We start from the raw sequence: 22,352 nt of genomic DNA, 5'->3' as shown, positions 1-22,352 counted from the left end.
TCAGAAGCCTCCTTTCAAGAGGCTCGGAAGCCTCCTTTCAAGAGGCTCGGAAGCCTCCTTTCAAGAGGCTCGGAAGCCTCCTTTCAAGAGGCTCGGAAAGCTCCATTGGTCAAGAGATCATTCGTGGTGCGCGAATCGCCTTTGCTCACGTTTGGCATTTGCTCACTACGATCAACTGGTTCGCGATTTTCTCTAGTTGGAATGAATAACAGATTTCGTTAGTGTTAGCGTGACTATGAATTTCATGAGCAAGTATTCGTCTGTCATAAAACATTTTGACTGAAAAAGATCAATCTTCTTCTTTTATATACATAAAAATGAATTTCTGTCTGTCTGAACCTTATAGATTCCAAAACTACTGAACCGATCGACGCGAAAATTTGAATGCAGAGGTTTTTAAGGCCGGGGAAGGTTCTTAAGATGGTTCGAGGCCCCTCCTCCCTTTGAAGAGGGGGGCTAACATACAAATAAAACATCAATTTCTTCATAACTCAAGAATAAATCAGTTTTAGGCGAAACAAAGTTCGTCGGGTCTGCTAGTGTATAATAAATGGAGAATCTAAAATTATTTCAGTTCATGTCCGACTTCCACTCGAAGGCCCGTCACTGTGCGGCAACGACGGTGGCGTCGCGTCACGTAGATAAACCATGAATACAAATCACGAAACGACCTCCGCTGCGCTGCCGGCCGAGTATTATATTGGTCGGTCGACTAGATCCGAAAAGTCGTCGCCGTCTTTGGTCTTTGTTGAGCAGCTATCTCTTCAATGGGGCCTACAATTTGCGCATAAACTGCTGATAAGGGGCGACCGAAGTGGGCTGCAAATTTGTATTGGAAAGGCAATAACCGCGCAGGAAGCACGTGTTCACCGTGTTTACGGAGCCGCCGTCGGTCCAAAACGGATTGTTTGCTAACGGATAACGGTGGAGAGGAATGTTGATACCAGGGCAAACACGGTGAAGTACCTACCTCGTAATTGATGTACTGCTTCCGCCATTCTGGAGTAATATGCGCGGAAAGATGTTCCGCGAATTTCATTCTGCAGGTTCCAACTGAATTGTTTCACTCCGTCCGTCCGTTTGCGTGTTTTCTTCTATATCAGCACATTGGCAGTTTGTGGTTGGCTTCAATTCCTAACTGTGCGTCAACGACGAATGACAAATTAATTTACGAGTGACGTATTGATCACGGTTCGAAAGGCGACACGAATAGCCACATAAAATACCACAGCTTTTCGATTTGAAAATCATAAGACAGGCACTTCTAGATCTGTAAAGAAGGAAAAAAAGAAAAGGAAAATGAATTAGATTTATTGCAATAAACTGGATTCTTGGCAAGAAGAACTTGTGCGGGAGGATGTTTAGGCAGTGGAGCGCTAGGCTGGGTGCCAAAATCTACGAGCTGAGATTGGATCAAGTGGAGCAATTACACGCACCCGTTACCTTATGACAGGAGTAGCTAACTAATTTAGATGCAAATTGACAAGGTTGTATGTTTTCGCCTATTCACACCCTCTTACGTGCCTATTATCGCATATTCTAATTGAGTGGGACATATGATTGCTATATGTAACACATTTGTAAATGGGGACAATGTTTGCGATGTAATGTGATTAGACTCTTTGGTTGTTGAGCTTGACATTTGACAAATCGGTGGAACATTGCTGATGAACGGCAAGCACCCTTTCACGTATATTGATATGGATATAATAGGTAGGTGGCATGTTTTATGAGATAGATAGTAGAGTTATGTCTGTTTTATTAATTTAGCTTATTTCATGATTAAGCAATTTCGCCTAGTGGAAGTAGTGACTGCAGCGAAAAGCAACTACAATTTATCGCCTAACAAATTCCCCTATACCTAATAATAACGTTTTCCTTACTATTTTGAAACACATAAACGATAAAATGATCTAATCATAATTGCATCGATATCTGTCATGACAAAGCAAACATGTCTTGTAAACGAAGCAGTATCTGCCAAATTACCGTCGTTAATTTTGGCAATATCTCTGAAATCGGCTCAAAATATAATTATTTTGCTTTTGCGCCATGACATAGCATGAAAGTGATGAAGCTTGACATTGTCATAGTCTCTTGCCCTATGGGAGCAAAAAAGCACATTTTCTTGTTTTCGCACGATGATCACAAAACTCATTAGTACTGACCCTGACAATTGTTATCAGAATTCCAGAAATGCGAAAGATAACTTCTCGCGCACCATATTCGAACACAACAAGTCGTGAATTAGAAGGCATCTTCAAAGATTTCACATCTATAAACTCTTTTCTGTAATGTGTGAAATTTAAAAACTCAATTCGACGATCTCAGCTCTGCAGCTTCTAACAACGAGTCAATTTTTATTCCTGCTGTATCTTATCTTCCATTATTACAATGACATCATTGAAGTGAGTGTTATTGAACGATTTGCCAAAAAATCTGCAAGTCATTTTTTAGTATTAAAAATAACACAGAAAGCCCTCGTGGTTTGCATCGCGAAGTCACAGCTTTGATGATCCCTATCCCATATCGAAGATCACGCAGCACCCCACCAACCACTTTTAATTCCCACTTGTTTGTGCAGACTTATGGCCCTAAATGAATAAACACAAATCGGTATCATTCGTCCTCACGCTACCCATCATAAGATAGATAGCGGCGAGCACGTTTTAATGCTTGAAATTCATTCCCTCCGATGATGGTGACGGATGACCGACCGTCGTCAATCGACATCAGCAGCCATGAAGCTGTGCTTCATCACCCGCATCTGCTTTTTTCTCACAAATTATTCATTTATCAACAAAAATCGCTTTCGGGACGGAGATTGAGAGCAACACTGACGAGTTGAATCACCGACGAAATATGCGAGCCAAACTGATTGATCCAACAAGTAGAGATGCCGACTTTCTCGTAGTCGGTCATTTTATTCATTAGTTATGAATGTTAAAAGTGATAATCTTTTGTATAAACTTTCCCAAGGGAGCATGTTTTCAAAGGGAAACAAATGCAAATATGCCTCTCTTATTGAGCAATTGAGCATGTCGCGAAAGAGTGCTTCCCTTCTGCCAGGCAGTACAATGGACGGTGATTATTCCGTAAACAGTACTGAAGCGGCAAATATCGTGATTTTACGATCGCATTATTTGAATACTACTGACCTCAACGGACGCGTGCTGAGATTTTTCGCCGAATTGCAAACAAATAAATTCATGCAAGCAGGGAACATTGCAGAAATTTGTGTTCATTTTTCTGGAAAATTTATGGCAATAAGCATCACTTGATGTACAACAAAGGAAAAATGCAATAAATCGTGCCTGGCAACAACGCCTTTATTGGATGTTTGAGAACGGATCGCAGCTTCGCAGCAAGACACAACAGTTCAGAATCTCGATAAACAAGACCGACACGCTTGAAATTCTTTATACAGACGTAATATGAAAGAAGCCATAAAATATCCCGTAATCGAAACGTTGCCATCTAATTATGACGATAATATCTTGAGGAATAGAGATGGCAATTGGATAATCTCGCTGTAAAGAAAACGAAACTTTCATAGAAAGTTTGAAAATAAGGATTGATGACCCGATTTTATAACGTCCCTATATTGTCGCCCCGAGTGTACGCTGTAGACGATCATTGGCGTTTCAAACGATCTGCTTGACACGGTGTCCGATTGATAAAAACGGATAAAAACGGATCCGAACACTGATCCTTAGAATAGAATGTGATCGTTACAATGTTCTGTTTGATCGTTACGCATGTTCAGATAAGTCCTCAGTCATACAAGAAATCCCTGGAGAAAGGCCTTAGGGTTTATACGCGTTACCAAAGGTGTATCGGCTAGTTTCTAAAGTGGTGCATGCTCTTTGTGGTCCTTTAAATGGAATTTGATCTCCATCTGTGTTCTGTGATACCCAAGAAATTTCTGGTGTAAGGCCTTAAGGGCTACACGCGTAACCTAAGTCGTATCGACTAGTTTCGAGAGTGGAAAGTGGTGTTTCTGAATCTGAAAAGTAACTTTAATGAGACTTAATGTATTTTTCAAAGTATCCAATACAATCAAAACAAGCTGCTATTTAAAAGATGTTGCGCGTCTTGCCTGGGTTAGAATAGAATGTGTTTCCATCATATGTTCAAGGCTATTCAACCTTCCTAGCGTGTTCGGGTCAATATGACCCAAATCAATATGGCACGGCAAATGCTGGGTAAAGCGTACCATTGGTACTTCGCGTACCTGAAGGAATAAAATAGACCCCATATCGCGGTCCTTAGCCTCTTACCCAGCAATTCCTATCCCTACCTCCCCGCGGTGCTGGCCGGGATACGAGCAACCTTAGGGAAGATCGGGTAACCAACCCCGGTGGGAACTATGGTCGTATGCCAACAGGGAAGCGGGGGTTTGCTCCTCTCCGGAGGTGCAAATCTTATTGAGCGTCTGTTCTCCATGTTAGGGGCGGATGATCATCGTCCGAGTGCCAGCGAGGGACTCTAAGTGAAACTGTGCACCATGGTCCACCGGAAATAAGGAGGAATGGTCCTCCGGAAATTTAGGGGGTTTGGTGTCAGGCCCTGCAAGCCAGCCTTTAAAAAATCTTAAGCAACGAACAATCAACAAGAGAGTACGGACCGGAACCATCGGCGAAGACCACTGCGAGCAAAATGACTAGCGATTGGAAACTCAGTTCGTGGAACTGCAAATCTCTCGACTTCATCGGACGCACACGCATACTCGCCGATGTGCTCAAGGACCGTGGATTCGGCATCGTAGCGCTGCAGGAGGTTTGTTGGAAGGGATCAATGGTGCGAACGTTTAGAGGTAATCATACCATCTACCAGAGCTGCGGCAACACACACGAGCTGGGAACAGCTTTCATAGTGATGGGCGATATGCAAAGGCGCGTGATCGGGTGGTGGCCGATCAATGAAAGAATGTGCAAGTTGAGGATCAAAGGCCGGTTCTTCAACTTCAGCATAATCAACGTCCATAGCCCACACTCCGGAAGCACTGATGATGATAAGGACGCATTCTACGCGCAGCTGGAACGTGAGTACGACAGCTGCCCAAGCCGCGACGTCAAAATCATCATAGGAGATTTGAACGCTCAGGTTGGCCAAGAGGAGGAATTTAGACCGACTATTGGAAAGTTCAGCGCTCACCGGCTGACGAACGAAAACGGCCTACGACTAATTGATTTCGCCGCCTCCAAGAATATGGCCATTCGCAGCACCTACTTCCAACACAGCCTCCCGTATCGGTACACCTGGAGATCACCACTGCAGACAGAATCACAAATCGACCACGTTCTGATTGATGGACGGCACTTCTCCGACATTATCGACGTCAGGACATATCGTGGCGCTAACATCGACTCTGACCACTATCTGGTGATGGTTAAACTGCGTCCAAAACTATCCGTCATCAACAATGTTCGGTACCGACGACCGCCGCGGTACGACCTAGAGCGACTGAAGCAACCTGATGTCGCAACTGCATACGCGCAGCATCTCGAGGCAGCGTTGCCGGAAGAGGGTGAGCTCGATGGGGCCCCTCTTGAGGGCTGCTGGAATACAGTCAAAGCAGCCATTAACAACGCAGCGGAGAACAACGTCGGGTATATGGGTCGAAGTCGACGGAACGATTGGTTCGACGAAGAGTGCAGACAGATTCTGGAGGAGAAGGACGCAGCGCGGGCGGTCGCGCTGCAGCAAGGTACCCGGCAGAACGTGGAACGTTATATACGGAAGCGGAGACAGCAGACCCGCCTTTTTCAGGAGAAGAAACGCCGCCTGGAAGAAGCGGAGTGCGAGGAGATGGAACAGCTATGCCGTTCTCAAGATACACGCAAGTTCTATCAGAAGCTCAACGCATCCCGCAAAGGCTTCGTACCGCGAGCCGAAATGTGCCGGGATAAGGATGGGAGCATCTTGACGGACGAACGTGTGGTGATCGAAAGGTGGAGGCAGCACTACGAGGAACATCTGAATGGCGCGGAGAGTACAGGCAGTGAAAGTCAAGGCAGCGGAGGAGATGACAACGTCAGTTCAGCGGACGATGGAAGCCAACCAGCCCCCACCTTGAGGGAAGTTAAGGATGCCATTCAACCGCTAAAGACCAATAAAGCAGCTGGTAAGGATGGTATCGGAGCTGAGCTCATCAAGATGGGCCCGGAAAAGCTGGCCACTTGCCTGCACAAACTGATAGTCAGAATCTGGGAAACCGAACAGCTACCGGAGGAGTGGAAGGAAGGGGTTATATGCCCCATCTACAAGAAAGGCGACAAACTGGAGTGTGAGAACTTTCGAGCGATCACCATCCTTAATGCCGCCTACAAAGTGATATCCCAGATCATCTTCCGTCGTCTGTCACCATTAGTGAACGAGTTCGTGGGAAGTTATCAAGCCGGCTTCGTTGACGGCCGCTCGACAACGGACCAGATCTTTACTGTACGGCAAATCCTTCAAAAATGCCGTGAATACCAGGTCCCAACGCACCATCTGTTCGTTGATTTCAAGGCGGCATACGACAGTATAGACCGCGTAGAGCTATGGAAAATTATGGACGAGAACAGCTTCCCTGGGAACCAGACTGATCAAAGCAACGGTGGATGGTGTGCAAAACTGTGTGAAGATTTCGGGCGAACACTCCAGTTCGTTCGAATCGCACCGGGGACTAAGACAAGGTGATGGACTTTCGTGCCTGTTGTTCAACATTGCGCTAGAAGGTGTCATGCGGAGAGCCGGGTGTAACAGCCGGGGTACGATTTTCAACAGATCCAGTCAATTTATTTGCTTCGCGGATGACATGGACATTGTCGGCCGAACATTTGCAAAGGTGGCAGAATTTTACACTCGCCTGAAACGTGAAGCAACAAAAGTTGGACTGGTGGTGAATGCGTCAAAGACATAGTACATGCTTGTGGGCGGAACCGAGCGCGACAGGGCCCGCCTGGGAAGCAGTGTTACGATAGACGGGGATACCTTCGAGGTGGTCGAGGAATTCGTCTACCTCGGATCCTTGCTAACGGCTGACAACAACGTTAGTCGTGAAATACGAAGGTGCATCATCTGTGGAAGTCGGGCCTACTACGGGCTCCAGAAGAAACTGCGGTCGAAAAAGATTCGCCACCGCACCAAATGTGTCATGTACAAGACGCTTATAAGACCGGTTGTCCTCTACGGACATGAAACATGGACAATGCTCGAGGAGGACTTGCAAGCACTCGGAGTATTCGAGAGACGGGTGCTTAGGACTATCTTTGGCGGTGTGCAAGAAGACGGTGTGTGGCGGCGAAGAATGAACCATGAGCTCGTTCAACTCTATGGCGAACCCAGTATCCAGAAGGTAGCTAAAGCCGGAAGGGTACGATGGGCAGGACATGTTGCAAGAATGCCGGACAGCAACCCTGCAAAGATGGTGTTCGCTTCCGATCCGGCAGGTACGAGACGGCGTGGAGCGCAGCGCGCGAGATGGGCAGACCAGGTGCAGAACGACTTGGCGAGCGTGGGGCGTATCCGAGGATGGAGAGATGCGGCCTCGAACCGTGCATTGTGGCGTCAAATTGTTGATTCAGTGTTATCTGTTTAGATGTTAACTAAATAAATGCAAAATGACCCAAATTGCACTTTCAAATTGTTATAACTTTTTAATGTAACAATGTGCAGGTCTGAAACTTCTTGACTGTTCCTATTTCCTAGAAAACTATATATGTTCTTGGACATTGACCTACTTTGTACGATGTTCCTGAAGGGCCTAAAAAAAACTTATAGTTAGGCTGTTCGGGAACCGGATTTGAGTTAGCAATATCTCAGGCATTTCTCAGCCAAATTCACATATTTATATACCCAAAATAATCGTCAGCTCATACATTTTCCGATATTGTCAGATTCTCTGGATGTGATACACTGCGCGGCGTTTGTAATGTTCCCAAATGGGTCCTTGCACAGAACTTCACGCGGCGAATAACTGTCGAAAGGTACGGCCGCGCCAAACGATACACCGCAATGCTATTCACCCATAAGAATTAGGTAAACGGGGTGCAGAAAGCGCGGCGGTACCTTTCCTGAAGGGTTCGCTGCGTGCAATTTTGACAAAATCAGACAATACTGATCGCAGATTGTTGATCGGCCACACTTACATCCTGTAGTCGTTGGAGGAAAAATCGTCAGTTGGTCACTTTTATATTTTAATTTTTTTTTTTCGAGAGTTGACCAGTTGTAGTCTTAATAGACTGGTATCTCGGCTGGGCTCTCCATGTGATACACAATGCACTATGGTCCAGGATACAGATTTACGCGGAAAGATGGATTTTACGCCAAAACTATATTTTTTAGAAAAAACTGTTGTTCTACAAAATTGTTCGAAATAGTAAGGCCATCATTATGGTTTTACCAAAAAATAGGGTGGCCCATCATATAAAAAAAATTAGAAAATATTTTTTCTTGGAATATTGACATGTTATGTTCTACAAAGTTGTAGCGTAGCTTATTCCAATAAATTTTGCTAAAATAACTTTTTCTGTAGCTCTTAAGTTGGCTGATTTAGAGCAATTTTACCTAATTGGGTTAGGGTGTGCCTCAAAAAAACAGTATTTTTGATCTAATTTTTTTGTTTTAGATTTCTCGAAAAAGTCGTCTTCAGGTGACTTTTAGAGCTCGAAAAAATGCAACTTTTGATGGGTAAATATGCACAATATCTTTTTCCGATCAAAAGTTATAATCGTTTTTCTGTCAAAATAATTTTTTTTTCATAAGTTGATATCTCCGGTTAGGGCAGACCAAAATAATATGTTTATACGGCATTTGAAAGATAAATTAATATTCTTTATTATGTCAAAAAATTGGGGGTATGTTATTTTTTATCTCAAGTTTTACCAATTTTACTAAAATCATGTTTTTTCAAATAAATTAATATAACTCGACAACGGAAAAAGATACAGACGATATTCTTATAGCAAAACACGCGTTTTGAAAAGCCCCAAAAGTCTTCAGAAGATGACATTCGTAAGAAATGAAAAATGAAAAAATCTACAGCTCTAACACTTTTTATAAGTTTTATCATTATCATCGTATTGCAAGATTTACGAGAAAAGATGCATTTTCGGTCTGAAGCATTCTTTTAAGAAACAAAATTGGTTCTACAAAGTTGTTCTGGATACTTGGGCCCTTATTATAGAGTTACCGAAAAATAGGGTGGGCCATTTTCTGAAAATGTAAAATTTTCATTTTTTTTATTTTGCGGAATATTGACGTAAAATGTTCTACAAAGTTGTAGCGCAGCTTTTTCCAATCAACTTTGCTATATAAACTTTTTATGTAGCTCTTAAGCTCACTTGTTTAGAGTAATTTTACTTACCAGGATTAGGGTGTCCCTCAAAAAACAAGATTTATGATCTGCTCATTTCATTTTTTATTTTTCACGGATGTCACCTTCTTCAAAACGCGTGTTTTGCTATAAGAATATCGTCTGTATCTTCTTCCGTTGTCGAGTTATATCAATTTATTTGAAAAAACATGATTTTAGTAAAATTGGTGAAACTTGAGATAAAAAAATAACATATCCCCAATTTTTTGACATAATGAAGAATATTAATTTCTCTTTTAGATGCCGTGTAAACATATTTTTTTGGTCTGCCCTAACCGGAGATATCAACTTATGAAAAAAATGTAATTTTGACAGAAAAATGATTATAACTTTTGATTAGAAAAGATATTGCATATTTACCCATCAAAAGTTGCATTTTTCGAGCTCTAAAAGTCACCTGAAGACGACTTTTTCGAGAAATCTGAAACAAAAAATTAGATCAAAAATACTGTTTTTTTGAGGTACACCCTAATCCAATTAGGTAAAATTGCTCTAAATCAGCCAACTTAAGAGCTACAGAAAAAGTTTTTTTAGCAAAATTGATTGGAATCAGCTGCGCTACAACTTTGTAGAACATAACATGTCAATATTCTGAGAAATAAAAAAAAATATTTTCTATTTTTTTTTATATGATGGGCCACCCTAGTTTTTGGTAGAACCATAATGATGGCCTTACTATTTCGAACAATTTTGTAGAACAACAGTTTTTTTCTAAAAAATATAGTTTTGGCGTAAAATTCATCTTTCCGCGTAAATCTGTATCCTGGACCATAGTGCAATGCTAGCAGACGACTCAAGCTATGTTGCTCACTAGGTCACTGCGGTCTGGGTTCGTATTGTGATCATACCGATACATTTCCCTTCCCGCAGTCTGTCAGTTTAAAAACAAATAATAATAATAATGAAAGCTCATCACGCGCATGAATGTTTTCCGAATAATTAACATGTAAAGTTGATTTAATGTTTTCTTGGAGCCGACATTCAATACCGAATAGTAGTCTATGTTGACAACGGGTGGTACTGATGCCATCTCCAAGTAAAGGCCGTTCTACAGCGATTAACGCAACGGCGCATCTTAACAGTAATTTTGTACTCTCTGTCAAAACGCGTCACCGCGCCCACCACCGCAGCCGAGCCATAACACTTTGATGTAATATGATGGGATCATACTAGTGGTCTTTGTTTCAACATGGAATAATTTAAATGGTATCGTAAATATACAATAAATTAATTTAAGTACTATTGCAATAAATCGACATATTAATCTGAGAGCTTCCATTATTTTGGCGGTTGATCAAGATTATGGCGTCATATCCTTTACAGTACTGTCTGATATCATAAATTTCAGTAGTCAAATGGTCATGTTCTATTCCGCTCTTCAAAATTCAAGTCTTTAAAGTCTGGTCCAAGATTCAGTTATCAATGGTATGGTAATGCTTCATTGCGTCTATTTCCTAGCTAAATGAATGAATTTTACGATTATGAAGCATTGATTTATATGAATTACATCATTAAAAATATGTACTACTCGTTGGATAGTCATTTCTATTATTGTGAGTTGTATAATTAATGTAAAACACTACTTGTCTTCTATATTTTAGATCTGTTATTGTCATTGTGTTGTTGTCGGTTGTCTGTCTGTTATGTTTCAACATAAAGGTCTTTTATAACTTTGTCTTATTAGTGTTTTAGTCATTGTTAGATACAGTATGTATAAAACTACAAAAGAATTGTTGAGTATTGCCTTACAAATCCTATGTCCTTCTTCTATCTATCAATATCTGATTTCTCCTTTTATCAATCTCTTTTTCTCTTTTATAATCTCAACCTCCACTTTTTTCTTCTGTCTCTCTTCTATCTCAGATTTTCAATTTAATATTTTTCTATCCAATAGTACAGTAAACTTCTACCTTGGCTGCTCTAAACTATTTCTGAAACAAAAATAAAATTCTGTTCAATTACTGAATCTAAAATGTTCAATATTATTATTTCATTTTGTGATCAATCTATTTTTTTTTAATCCTACGTTTTTTCTTGGCTGATTTCTGGTTTCCTATGACATTACTATTTTGAATTTTTCAACCTGATGTAAATTCTGATAAGTCTAAATAGTTCTCCACTCCCAATTGAAAACATTCTGAAAATTGAATGTCTCTAAAATACAAAGTAGACTTCTCAATTTCAATCTATATTACAACCTATCCTATCCTACCTATGGCCACGCGTTGGCTTCGCTACTTCCAGTTGACGAGAAATTGATTAATTTCCCGACCCCTTGGAGAGTGCTAATGAGACCTAGCGGATCCTCCATGTAAAGAGCTATACCTGATAAGTATGCCGGGACATACGATCAGGGGCTCAGTCAGCAAAGCAGCCGATCCACTGTGAATCGTTAGAGGCGCACTGAAGTGCTCCAAATGTGTTATGATACACAGATGAATATTATCTTCAGTACCGTCAACCCCCGTGACCTTGGCTAGGGACTTTTATATTTTAAATTGCACACAATCGAGCATGAACAATTTTATTGCTGTTTTTTTTCTCAGAAAAGTACACAATACTATTTTAGGTCTGAGGGAAGAGTTTTCAGTTAAAAAAGCACGTGTTAGCACTCTCTGAGAGAAAATAGCCCAAATCAGCCCGTCAGAATGACCCTGTCAGTATGGTCAGTGTCGCCAAAGTTATTTCATCATTATGCAGTTTACAATAAATTGCTTTAAAATTTGCCGTAAGCGGAGAACAAATGGAATTGGCAACAATGGGGAAGAAATTTATCATTCATGGAGAGGTTCGGCGAGATAACAGCAGCAGCGGCAACCAATCACGCAATGGGGAGTTCAAAACAAACAAACTCCAGCTGGTTTTGGAAAATGAAAACATGAGCCGTATCTAGAACAACATTAGAAAATATCGTGAGAAGATTTCTGTAAAAGGTTTCCAGGCAAGCTTTGAAAAGGATTTGGTTAATAACAGTGGTGCTCCAGGAATTGCTGCGGAAGTTCCTCCGGGAATTCCTTCGCAAAGTCCTCCAGAAATTGGTTCGGAGGTTCCTCCAGGAATTCCTGCGGAAGTTTCTCATGGAAATCTTGTGGAAGTTCCTTATGGAATTCTTGCGGATGTTCCTCATGGAATTCCTGCGGAAGTTCCTTTAGGGATTCCTGCGGAAATTCCTTTAGGGATTCCTGCGGAAATTCCTTTAGGGATTCCTGCGGAAATTCCTCCAGGAATTCATTCGGAAGTTCCTCCAGGAATTCATTCGGAAGTTCCTCCGGGAATTCCTCAGGAAGTTCCTCTGGAAATTCCTCCGGAAGTTCCTCTGGGAATTCCTCCGGAAGTTCCTCTGGGAATTCCTCCGGAAGTTCCTCTGGGAATTCCTCCGGAAGTTCCTCTGGGAATTCCTCCGGAAGTTCCTCTGGGAATTCCTCCGGAAGTTCCTCTGGGAATTCCTCCGGAAGTTCCTCTGGGAATTCCTCTGGAAGTTTCTCTGGGAATTGCTCCGGAAGTTCCTTCAGGGAATTCCTCCGGAAGTTCCTCAGGAATTCCTCCGGAAGTTCCTCCGGGAATTCCTCCGGAAGTTCCTTCAGGAATTCCTCCGGAAGTTCCTCCGAATTCCTCCGGAAGTTCCTCTGGAATTCCTCCGGAAGTTCCTCCAGGAATTCCTCCGGAAGTTCCTCCGAATTCCTCCGGAAGTTCCTCCGGGAATTCCTCCGGAAGTTCCTCCGAATTCCTCCGGAAGTTCCTCCGGCAATTACTCCGGACGTTCCCCCGGGAATTCCTACGGAAGTTCCTCCGGAATTCCTCCGGAAGTTCCTCCGGGAATTCCTCCGGAAGTTCCTCAGGAATTCCTCCGGAAGTTCCTCCGGAATTCCTCCGGAAGTTCCTCCGAATTCCTCCGGAAGTTCCTCCGGGAATTCCTCCGGAAGTTCCTCCGGGAATTCCTCCGGAAGTTCCTCCGGGAATTCCTCGGAAGTTCCTCCGGAATTCCTCCGGAAGTTCCTCCGAATTCCTCCGGAAGTTCCTCCGGGAATTCCTCCGGAAGTTCCTCCGGGAATTCCTCCGGAAGTTCCTCCAGAATTCCTCCGGAAGTTCCTCCGGGAATTCCTCCGGAAGTTCCTCCGGAATTCCTCCGGAAGTTCCTCCGGAATTCCTCCGGAAGTTCCTCCAGGAATTCCTCCGGAAGTTCCTCCGAATTCCTCCGGAAGTTCCTCCGGGAATTCCTCCGGAAGTTCCTCCGGGAATTCCTCCGGAAGTTCCTCCGAATTCCTCCGGAAGTTCCTCCGGGAATTCCTCCGGAAGTTCCTCCGAATTCCTCCGGAAGTTCCTCCGGGAATTCCTCGGAAGTTCCTCGAATTCCTCCGGAAGTTCCTCCAGGAATTCCTCCGGAAGTTCCTCCGGGAATTCCTCCGGAAGTTCCTCCGGGAATTCCTTCGAAGCTCCTTCGAATTCCTCCGGAATTCCTTCGGAAGTTCCTTCGGAATTCCTCCAGAAGTTCTTCAGGAATTCCTCCGGAAGTTCCTCCGAATTCCTCCGGAAGTTCCTCCGGGAATTCCTTCGGAAGTTCCTCCGAATTCCTCCGGAAGTTCCTCCGGAATTCCTTCGGAAGTTCCTCCGGAATTCCTTCGGAAGTTCCTCCAGGAATTCCTCCGGAAGTTCCTCCGGAATTCCTCCGCAAGTTCCTCCAGGAATTCCTCCGGAAGTTCCTCCGGAAATTCCTTTGGAAGTTCCTCCGGGAATTCCTCCGGAAGTTCCTCCGGAAATTCCTTTGGAAGTTCCTCCGAGAGTTCATTTAGAAGTTCCTCCGGGAATTTCTCCGGAAGTTCCTCCGGAATTTCCTCCGGGAATTCCTCCGGGAGTTCCTCCGAGAATTCCTCCGGAAGTTCCTCCGGGAATTCCTCCGGAAGCTCCTTCAGGAATTCCTTCGGAGCTCCTTCAGGAATTCCTTCGAAGCTCCTTCAGGAATTCCTCCGAATTCCTTCGGAAGTTCCTTCGGAATTCCTCCGGAATTCCTCCGGAATTCCTCGGAAGTTCCTCCGGAATTCCTCCGGAAGTTCCTCAGGAATTCCTCCGGAAGTTCCTCCGGAATTCCTCCGGAAGTTCCTCCGAATTCCTCCGGAAGTTCCTCCGGAATTCCTCCGGAAGTTCCTCCGGGAATTCCTCCGGAAGTTCCTCCGGGAATTCCTCCGGAAGTTCCTCCGGAATTCCTCCGGAAGTTCCTCCGGAATTCCTCCGGAAGTTCCTCCGGGAATTCCTCCGGAAGTTCCTCCGAATTCCTCCGGAAGTTCCTCCGGAAGTTCCTCCGAATTCCTCCGGAAGTTCCTCCGGGAATTCCTCCGGAAGTTCCTCCGGAATTCCTCCGGAAGTTCCTCCGAATTCCTCCGGAAGTTCCTCCGGGAATTCCTCCGGAAGTTCCTCCGGGAATTCCTCCGGAAGTTCCTCCGAATTCCTCCGGAAGTTCCTCCGGAATTCCTCCGGAAGTTCCTCCGAATTCCTCCGGAAGTTCCTCCGGGAATTCCTCCGGAAGTTCCTCCGGAATTCCTCGGAAGTTCCTCCGGAATTCCTCCGGAAGTTCCTCCGGGAATTCCTCCGGAAGTTCCTCCGGAATTCCTCCGGAAGTTCCTCCGGAATTCCTCCGGAAGTTCCTCCGGGAATTCCTCCGGAAGTTCCTCCGGAATTCCTCCGGAAGTTCCTCCTGAATTCCTCGGAAGTTCCTCCGGGAATTCCTCCGGAAGTTCCTCCTGAATTCCTCCGGAAGTTCCTCCGGAATTCCTCCGGAAGTTCCTCCGAATTCCTCCGGAAGTTCCTCCGAATTCCTCGGAAGTTCCTCCGAATTCCTCCGGAAGTTCCTCCGGAATTCCTCCGGAAGTTCCTCCGGGAATTCCTCCGGAAGTTCCTCCGGGAATTCCTCCGGAAGTTCCTCCGAATTCCTCGGAAGTTCCTCCGGAATTCCTCCGGAAGCTCCTTCGAATTCCTTCGGAAGCTCCTTCAGGGAATTCCTCCGGGAATTCCTTCGGAAGTTCCTTCGAATTCCTCCGGAAGTTCCTCCGGGAATTCCTCCGGAAGTTCCTCCGAATTCCTCCGGAAGTTCCTCCGGGAATTCCTCCGGAAGTTCCTCCGGGAATTCCTCCGAAGTTCCTCCGGGAATTCCTCCGGAAGTTCCTCCGGAATTCCTCCGGAAGTTCCTCCGGGAATTCCTCCGGAAGTTCCTCCGGGAATTCCTCCGGAAGTTCCTCCGAATTCCTCCGGAAGTTCCTCCGAATTCCTCGGGAATTCCTCCGGAAGTTCCTCCGGGAATTCCTCCGGAAGTTCCTCCGAATTCCTCCGGAAGTTCCTCCGGGAATTCCTCCGGAAGTTCCTCCGGGAATTCCTCCGGAAGTTCCTCCGAATTCCTCCGGAAGTTCCTCCGGGAATTCCTCCGGAAGTTCCTCCAGAATTCCTCGGAAGTTCCTCCGGGAATTCCTCCGGAAGTTCCTCAGGAATTCCTCCGGAAGTTCCTCCGAATTCCTCCGGAAGTTCCTCCGGGAATTCCTCCGGAAGTTCCTCCGAATTCCTCCGGAAGTTCCTCCGGAATTCCTCCGGAAGTTCCTCCGGGAATTCCTCCGGAAGTTCCTCCGGGAATTCCTCCGGAAGTTCCTCCGGAATTCCTCCGGAAGTTCCTCCGGGAATTCCTCCGGAAGTTCCTCCGGAATTCCTCCGGAAGTTCCTCCGAATTCCTCCGGAAGTTCCTCCGGGAATTCCTCGGAAGTTCCTCCGGAATTCCTCCGGAAGTTCCTCCGGGAATTCCTCCGGAAGTTCCTCCGGGAATTCCTCCGGAAGTTCCTCCGGAATTCCTCCGGAAGTTCCTCCGGGAATTCCTCGGAAGTTCCTCCGGGAATTCCTCCGGAAGTTCCTCCAGAAATTACCTCGGAAGTTCCTCCGGGAATTCCTCCGGAAGTTCCTCCGGGAATTCCTCCGAAGTTCCTCCGGAATTCCTCCGGAAGTTCCTCCAGAATTCCTCCGGAAGTTCCTCCGGGAATTCCTCCGGAAGTTCCTCCAGGAATTCCTCCGGAAGTTCCTCCGGGAATTCCTCCGGAAGTTCCTCCGGGAATTCCTCCGGAAGCTCCTTCGGGAATTCCTCCGGGAATTCCTTCGGAAGTTCCTTCGGGAATTCCTCCGGAAGTTCCTCCGGGAATTCCTCCGGAAGTTCCTCCGGGAATTCCTCCGGAAGTTCCTCCGGGAATTCCTCCGGAAGTTCCTCCAGGAATTCCTTAAGAAGTTCCTCCAGGAATTCCTTCAGAAGTTCCTCCAGGAATTCCTTCAGAAGTTCCTCCAGGAATTCCTTCGGAAGTTCCTCCGGGAATTCCTCCGAAGGTTCCTCCGGAAGTTACTCCGGGAATTCGTCCAGAAGTTCTTCCGGAAATTCCTCCGAAAGTTCCTCCAGAAATTCCTCCGAAAGTTCCTCCGGAAATTCCTCCGGAAGTTCCTCCGGGAATTCCTCCGGAAGTTCCTCCGGGAATTCCTCCGGAAGTTCCTCCGGGAATTCCTCCGGAAGTTCCTCCGGGAATTCCTCCGGGAATTCCTCCGGAAGTTCCTCCGGGAATTCCTCCGGAAGTTCCTCCGGGAATTCCTCCGGAAGCTCCTTCGGGAATTCCTTCGGAAGCTCCTTCGGGAATTCCTTCGGAAGCTCCTTCGGGAATTCCTCCGGGAATTCCTTCGGAAGTTCCTTCGGGAATTCCTCCGGGAATTCCTCCGGGAATTCCTCCGGAAGTTCCTCCGGGAATTCCTCCGGAAGTTCCTCCGGGAATTCCTCCGGAAGTTCCTCCGGGAATTCCTCCGGAAGTTCCTCCGGGAATTCCTCCGGAAGTTCCTCCGGGAATTCCTCCGGAAGTTCCTCCGGGAATTCCTCCGGAAGTTCCTCCAGGACTTCCTCCGGAAGTTCCTCCGACTTCCTCCGGAAGTTCCTCCGAATTCCTCCGGAAGTTCCTCCGGAAGTTCCTCCGGGAATTCCTCCGGAAGTTCCTCCGAATTCCTCCGGAAGTTCCTCCGGAATTCCTCCGGAAGTTCCTCCGGGAATTCCTCCGGAAGTTCCTCCGAATTCCTCCGGAAGTTCCTCCGGGAATTCCTCCGGAAGTTCCTCCGGGAATTCCTCCGGAAGTTCCTCCGAATTCCTCCGGAAGTTCCTCCGGGAATTCCTCCGGAAGTTCCTCCGAATTCCTCCGGAAGTTCCTCCGAATTCCTCCGGAAGTTCCTCCGAATTCCTCCGGAAGTTCCTCCGGGAATTCCTCCGGAAGTTCCTCCGAATTCCTCCGGAAGTTCCTCCGGGAATTCCTCCGGAAGTTCCTCCGGGAATTCCTCCGGAAGTTCCTCCGGAATTCCTCCGGAAGTTCCTCAGGAATTCCTCCGGAAGTTCCTCCGGGAATTCCTCGGAAGTTCCTCCGGAATTCCTCCGGAAGTTCCTCCGAATTCCTCCGGAAGTTCCTCCGAATTCCTCCGAAGTTCCTCCGGGAATTCCTCCGGAAGTTCCTCCGAATTCCTCCGGAAGTTCCTCCGAATTCCTCCGGAAGTTCCTCCGGGAATTCCTCCGGAAGTTCCTCCGGAATTCCTCCGGAAGTTCCTCCGGAATTCCTCCGGAAGTTCCTCCGGGAATTCCTCCGGAAGTTCCTCCGAATTCCTCCGGAAGTTCCTCCGGGAATTCCTCCGGAAGTTCCTCCGGAATTCCTCCGAAGTTCCTCCGAATTCCTCCGGAAGTTCCTCCGGGAATTCCTCCGGAAGTTCCTCCGAATTCCTCCGGAAGTTCCTCCGGGAATTCCTCCGGAAGTTCCTCCGGGAATTCCTCCGGAAGTTCCTCCGGAATTCCTCCGGAAGTTCCTCCGGGAATTCCTCCGGAAGTTCCTCCGGGAATTCCTCCGGAAGTTCCTCCGAATTCCTCCGGAAGTTCCTCCGAATTCCTCCGGAAGTTCCTCCGGAATTCCTCCGGAAGTTCCTCCGGGAATTCCTCCGGAAGTTCCTCCAGAATTCCTCCGGAAGTTCCTCCGAATTCCTCCGGAAGTTCCTCCGGAATTCCTCCGGAAGTTCCTCCGGGAATTCCTCCGGAAGTTCCTCCGAATTCCTCCGGAAGTTCCTCCGGGAATTCCTCCGGAAGTTCCTCAGGAATTCCTCCGGAAGTTCCTCCGGAATTCCTCCGGAAGTTCCTCCGGGAATTCCTCCGGAAGTTCCTCCGAATTCCTCCGGAAGTTCCTCCGAATTCCTCCGGAAGTTCCTCCAGAAATTCCTCCAGGAATTCCTTCGGAAGTTCCTCCGAATTCCTCCGGAAGTTCCTCCGGGAATTCCTCCGGAAGTTCCTCCGGGAATTCCTCCGGAAGTTCCTCCGGGAATTCCTCCGGGAGTTCCTCCGAATTCCTCCGGAAGTTCCTCCGGAATTCCTCCGGAAGTTCCTCCGGAATTCCTCCGGAAGTTCCTTCGTGAATTCATCCGGAAGTTCCTCCAGGAATTCCTCCGAATTCCTCCGGAAGTTCCTCCGGAATTCCTCCGGAAGTTCCTCCGGGAATTCCTCCGGAAGTTCCTCCGGAAGTCCCTCCGGGAATTCCTCCGGAAGTCCCCCCGGGAATTCCTCCGGAAGTTCCCCCGGAAGTCCCTCCGGAATTCCTCCGGAAGTTCCTCCGGAATTCCTCCGGAAGTTCCTCCGGAATTCCTCCGGAAGTTCCTCTGGAATTCCTCCGGAAGTTCCTCAGGGATTCCTCCGGAAGTTCCTCCGAATTCATCCGGAAGTTCCTCCGGATTTTCTCCGGAAGTTCCTCCGGAATTCCTCCGGAAGTTCCTCCAGGAATTCCTCCGGAAGTTCCTCCGCGAATTCCTCCGGAAGTTCCTCCGGGAATTCCTCCGGAAGTTCCTCCGGAATTCCTCCGAAGTTCCTCAGGAATTCCTCCGGAAGTTCCTCCGGAATTCCTCAGGAATTCCTCCGGGAATTCCTCCGGAAGTTCCTCCGGGAATTCCTCCGGAAGTTCCTCCGGGAATTCCTCCGGAAGTTCCTCCGGGAATTCCTCCGGAAGTTTCTCCGCGAATTCCTCCTGAAGTTCCTGCGGGAATTCCTCCGGAAGTTCCTCCTTGAATTTGTTTGGTATCTCCGTGTTTACAAATGGGAATACGCTTTTTTCTATTGTCACGCTACATAGAAAGTTGACGGACTATCTATCGCTCTCATCGCTCCTTTCCTGCCGTGCGCCACAAGAAAATATGGTGTTGACCAGAGTGTATGTAATTAAGAGTGGCGACACTGTCACTCCCATACAAAATCGTGTTCCAAACGAGCAGGAGACCTGTCAAATGCGGCACATGTCGCCACTCTTATTTACATACACTCTGGTGTTGACTACTCTCCCGAAATTGAAAAATTTCAAAACTTTTGTTATATAGATTATTATATGGATTGTGTGAAGACAATACTACCGCACACAATAACAAAATAATACTACAGTGTTGCTTTCAGTAAATTCAATTTCCAATAGTTCCGTCTCGAAGGAGATGCCGTGTCGTGTAAAATTAAGCTATCGTTTAGTCTGATGAAGAATAACTGAATCACCAGAATCACGCTTAACCTGTTATACCTGGATCGACTCGCTTTCAAGAAGTGAAAATACTCGAGTGGCTAACGAGATAAGCTCTCACTCTGCGGACCGAAGTTTGATTCCCCATATTGGTACTATTTTTTAAATTTTTCATTAAAAATATGAACTATGAATTACAATGAAAAATTAAATCAACTTAATTCTTTATGTTGTTACGCACGGATGTCAAATTGAACATCTACTTGAACGAAAATTTACGGGTTTTGTTCGAACTGTGCGTTGTTCACTGTTAATTTTGGTAGTCATTACAATCTTTAGGACCTTTGATCAGGATGGTCCAGTTCATTTAATTTCTTCGGAATTACGCCGAGAAATTCTACTGAATTTCCGTAAAAAAATCGACGAATTTCTCAAGTGAATTGCTTAGAATTTCAAAGATTATTCCGAGAAAATTTAAAAAAAGAACTTAAGAAATTTTTGAAGAATTTTCTGTGTAAATTTTTAATAAGGTTCCAATCTAAGAAAATTGGGGCCCTCCTTAGCCGTGCGGTAAGACGCGCGGCTACAAAGCAAGACCATGCTGAGGGTGGCTGGGTTCGATTCCCGGTGCCGGTCTAGGCAATTTTCGGATTGGAAATTGTCTCGACTTCCCTGGGCATAAAAGTATCATCGTGTTAGCCTCATGATATACGAATGCAAAAATGGTAACTTGGCTTAGAAACCTTGCAGTTAATAACTGTGGAAGTGCTTAGTGAACACTAAGGGCGAAGCCAGAGTAAACGCGACGTGCGATGCGTCGCGACGCAACAGTGCAATTTGACAGCCTGTTGATAATGATTGTTATTCCTTTACGTGAGTCGCGTCGCGTCGCATCGCACGTCGCGTCTACTCTGGCGGGCACCTAAGCTGCGAGGCGGCAATGTCCCAGTGGGCGATGTAACGCCAATGAAGAATCCAAGAAAAATCTGCAGAAATTCAGAGGATTTTTCCGCAGAATTTACAGAACAAATTTTAAAAAAAATCTCGAGAAAACTCTGTAAAGTTTCAGGACGGCATTTCGAAGATTCAGCGGAAGTTCCAAGTGAAGCCACAAAAAAAATCAAAAATTTTACCGTATATATTTTGGAAAATTTCCCAAATAAATTTAGACGAATTTTCCAAGATAAACTAGAATAAAATCCTCGTTAATTTCTTTCTTTTTCCTAGTTAATTCATTACAATATTGTCTGAATTTCCTTGGGAAACTTTTTAGCATTTTGTTGATAAATTATCCCTAATTTCTCCGAGAAATTCTTCAGAATTCACACAAAAAAAAAACCTTCAAAATTTTGGAACATCTTAGGAAGAATTTCTCTGAAAGAAATTCTTTGAAAGTTTCTTAGAAATTATTTACAATTTTAGCCTACCATTTTTCAGAATGTCCTGGGAAAAATGTCAGCGACGGTGGCGTGGCATGGCGGCGTACACTCCTAACCATGATACATGATACTGCAGGCCCCGTGAGGTTGAAAAGATAAAACGTTGAGAGGGACAGAAGGTCGAAATAGACAAAAGGTTGAAAAGGACAAAAAGCCGAAAGGGGCACAAGGGCGAAAAGGACAAAAGTAACAATAAAAAAAAAAGAAGGAAGATAAAAATATGAAAAAACAAGAAGCAAAAGTTAGAAGAAATAAGGAGTGAAGAAGAAAAATTAAGAAAGAAGAAAAAGATGAATGGAGGAAGAAGTGTATTTTTTTACTTAATGAGTTTGTTTTTTATTCAAAATAAGTTAAACACAGCGGAAGAAGTGTAAAAAAAGAAAGAGGAGGGGAGATAAATAAAAAAGTAAGAAGAAAAGATGATAAAAAAGAAGAAAAAACTAAAAAATAGGTGAAGAAGAAGTGTGAAGAAAGCAGGCGGAAGGGAGAAAGAAGAAGAAAAGAGGAGGAAGAAAGAAAAAATAAGAATGAGAAAGGCAGAAAAAGATGAAAGAATGCAGTCCACTTCAGCCTTTTGTTGCTTTCGACCTCTTGTCCTTTTCGACCATTTGTCCCTTCAACATATTATTTTTCAACATTCCGATCCTTTGTCTTTTGACCTTATGTCCCTTAACCAATGTTTTCCTCTATTCAAGTCTCGACCCAGCCTGAAAGTAAATAATCCAGATCGCATACAAAATAGTTCACACTGATTGTGAATTCAAAACTTGAAATTTATCTCACTGATGTGTGCCAATCGGTAAGACTTAGCATTCATTAGCGCAATATCGTAACTTACAAATTAATGCAATTGGGGGTGTCTAAAATATATTCAGCTGGAGACTCAAAATATGTAACATGTTTGTCTTTGGCGACCCTCGCGAGAGTTTTGTGCTGAATCATTTTAGACGATAATGATTACGATTATCATTTGATAATTTTTCGGGTGTGAACAAGTAGACCAGTTGTCGCCGGAAATAGCTTTTTCAAATT

At 45.3% G+C, this 22,352-nt stretch overlaps 1 protein-coding gene across 1 annotated transcript in view; it reads right to left on the bottom strand.

Moving 5' to 3' along the window:
* Positions 1 to 22,352, bottom strand: part of LOC134207958 (solute carrier family 53 member 1-like) — a 70,944-nt gene that overhangs the window by 22,151 nt on the left and 26,441 nt on the right. Inside the window, exon 2 of the mRNA XM_062684051.1 lies at positions 971 to 1,270. Within this exon, the coding sequence (XP_062540035.1) occupies positions 971 to 1,039 (69 nt within the window). The 5' untranslated portion in view covers positions 1,040 to 1,270. The remainder of the gene's footprint in view (positions 1 to 970; positions 1,271 to 22,352) is intronic.

The sequence above is a fragment of the Armigeres subalbatus genome, chromosome 1 (assembly GCF_024139115.2).
Source record: "Armigeres subalbatus isolate Guangzhou_Male chromosome 1, GZ_Asu_2, whole genome shotgun sequence".
Classification (NCBI taxonomy): domain Eukaryota; kingdom Metazoa; phylum Arthropoda; class Insecta; order Diptera; family Culicidae; genus Armigeres; species Armigeres subalbatus.
This window is presented reverse-complemented; position numbering and strand designations above follow the sequence as displayed.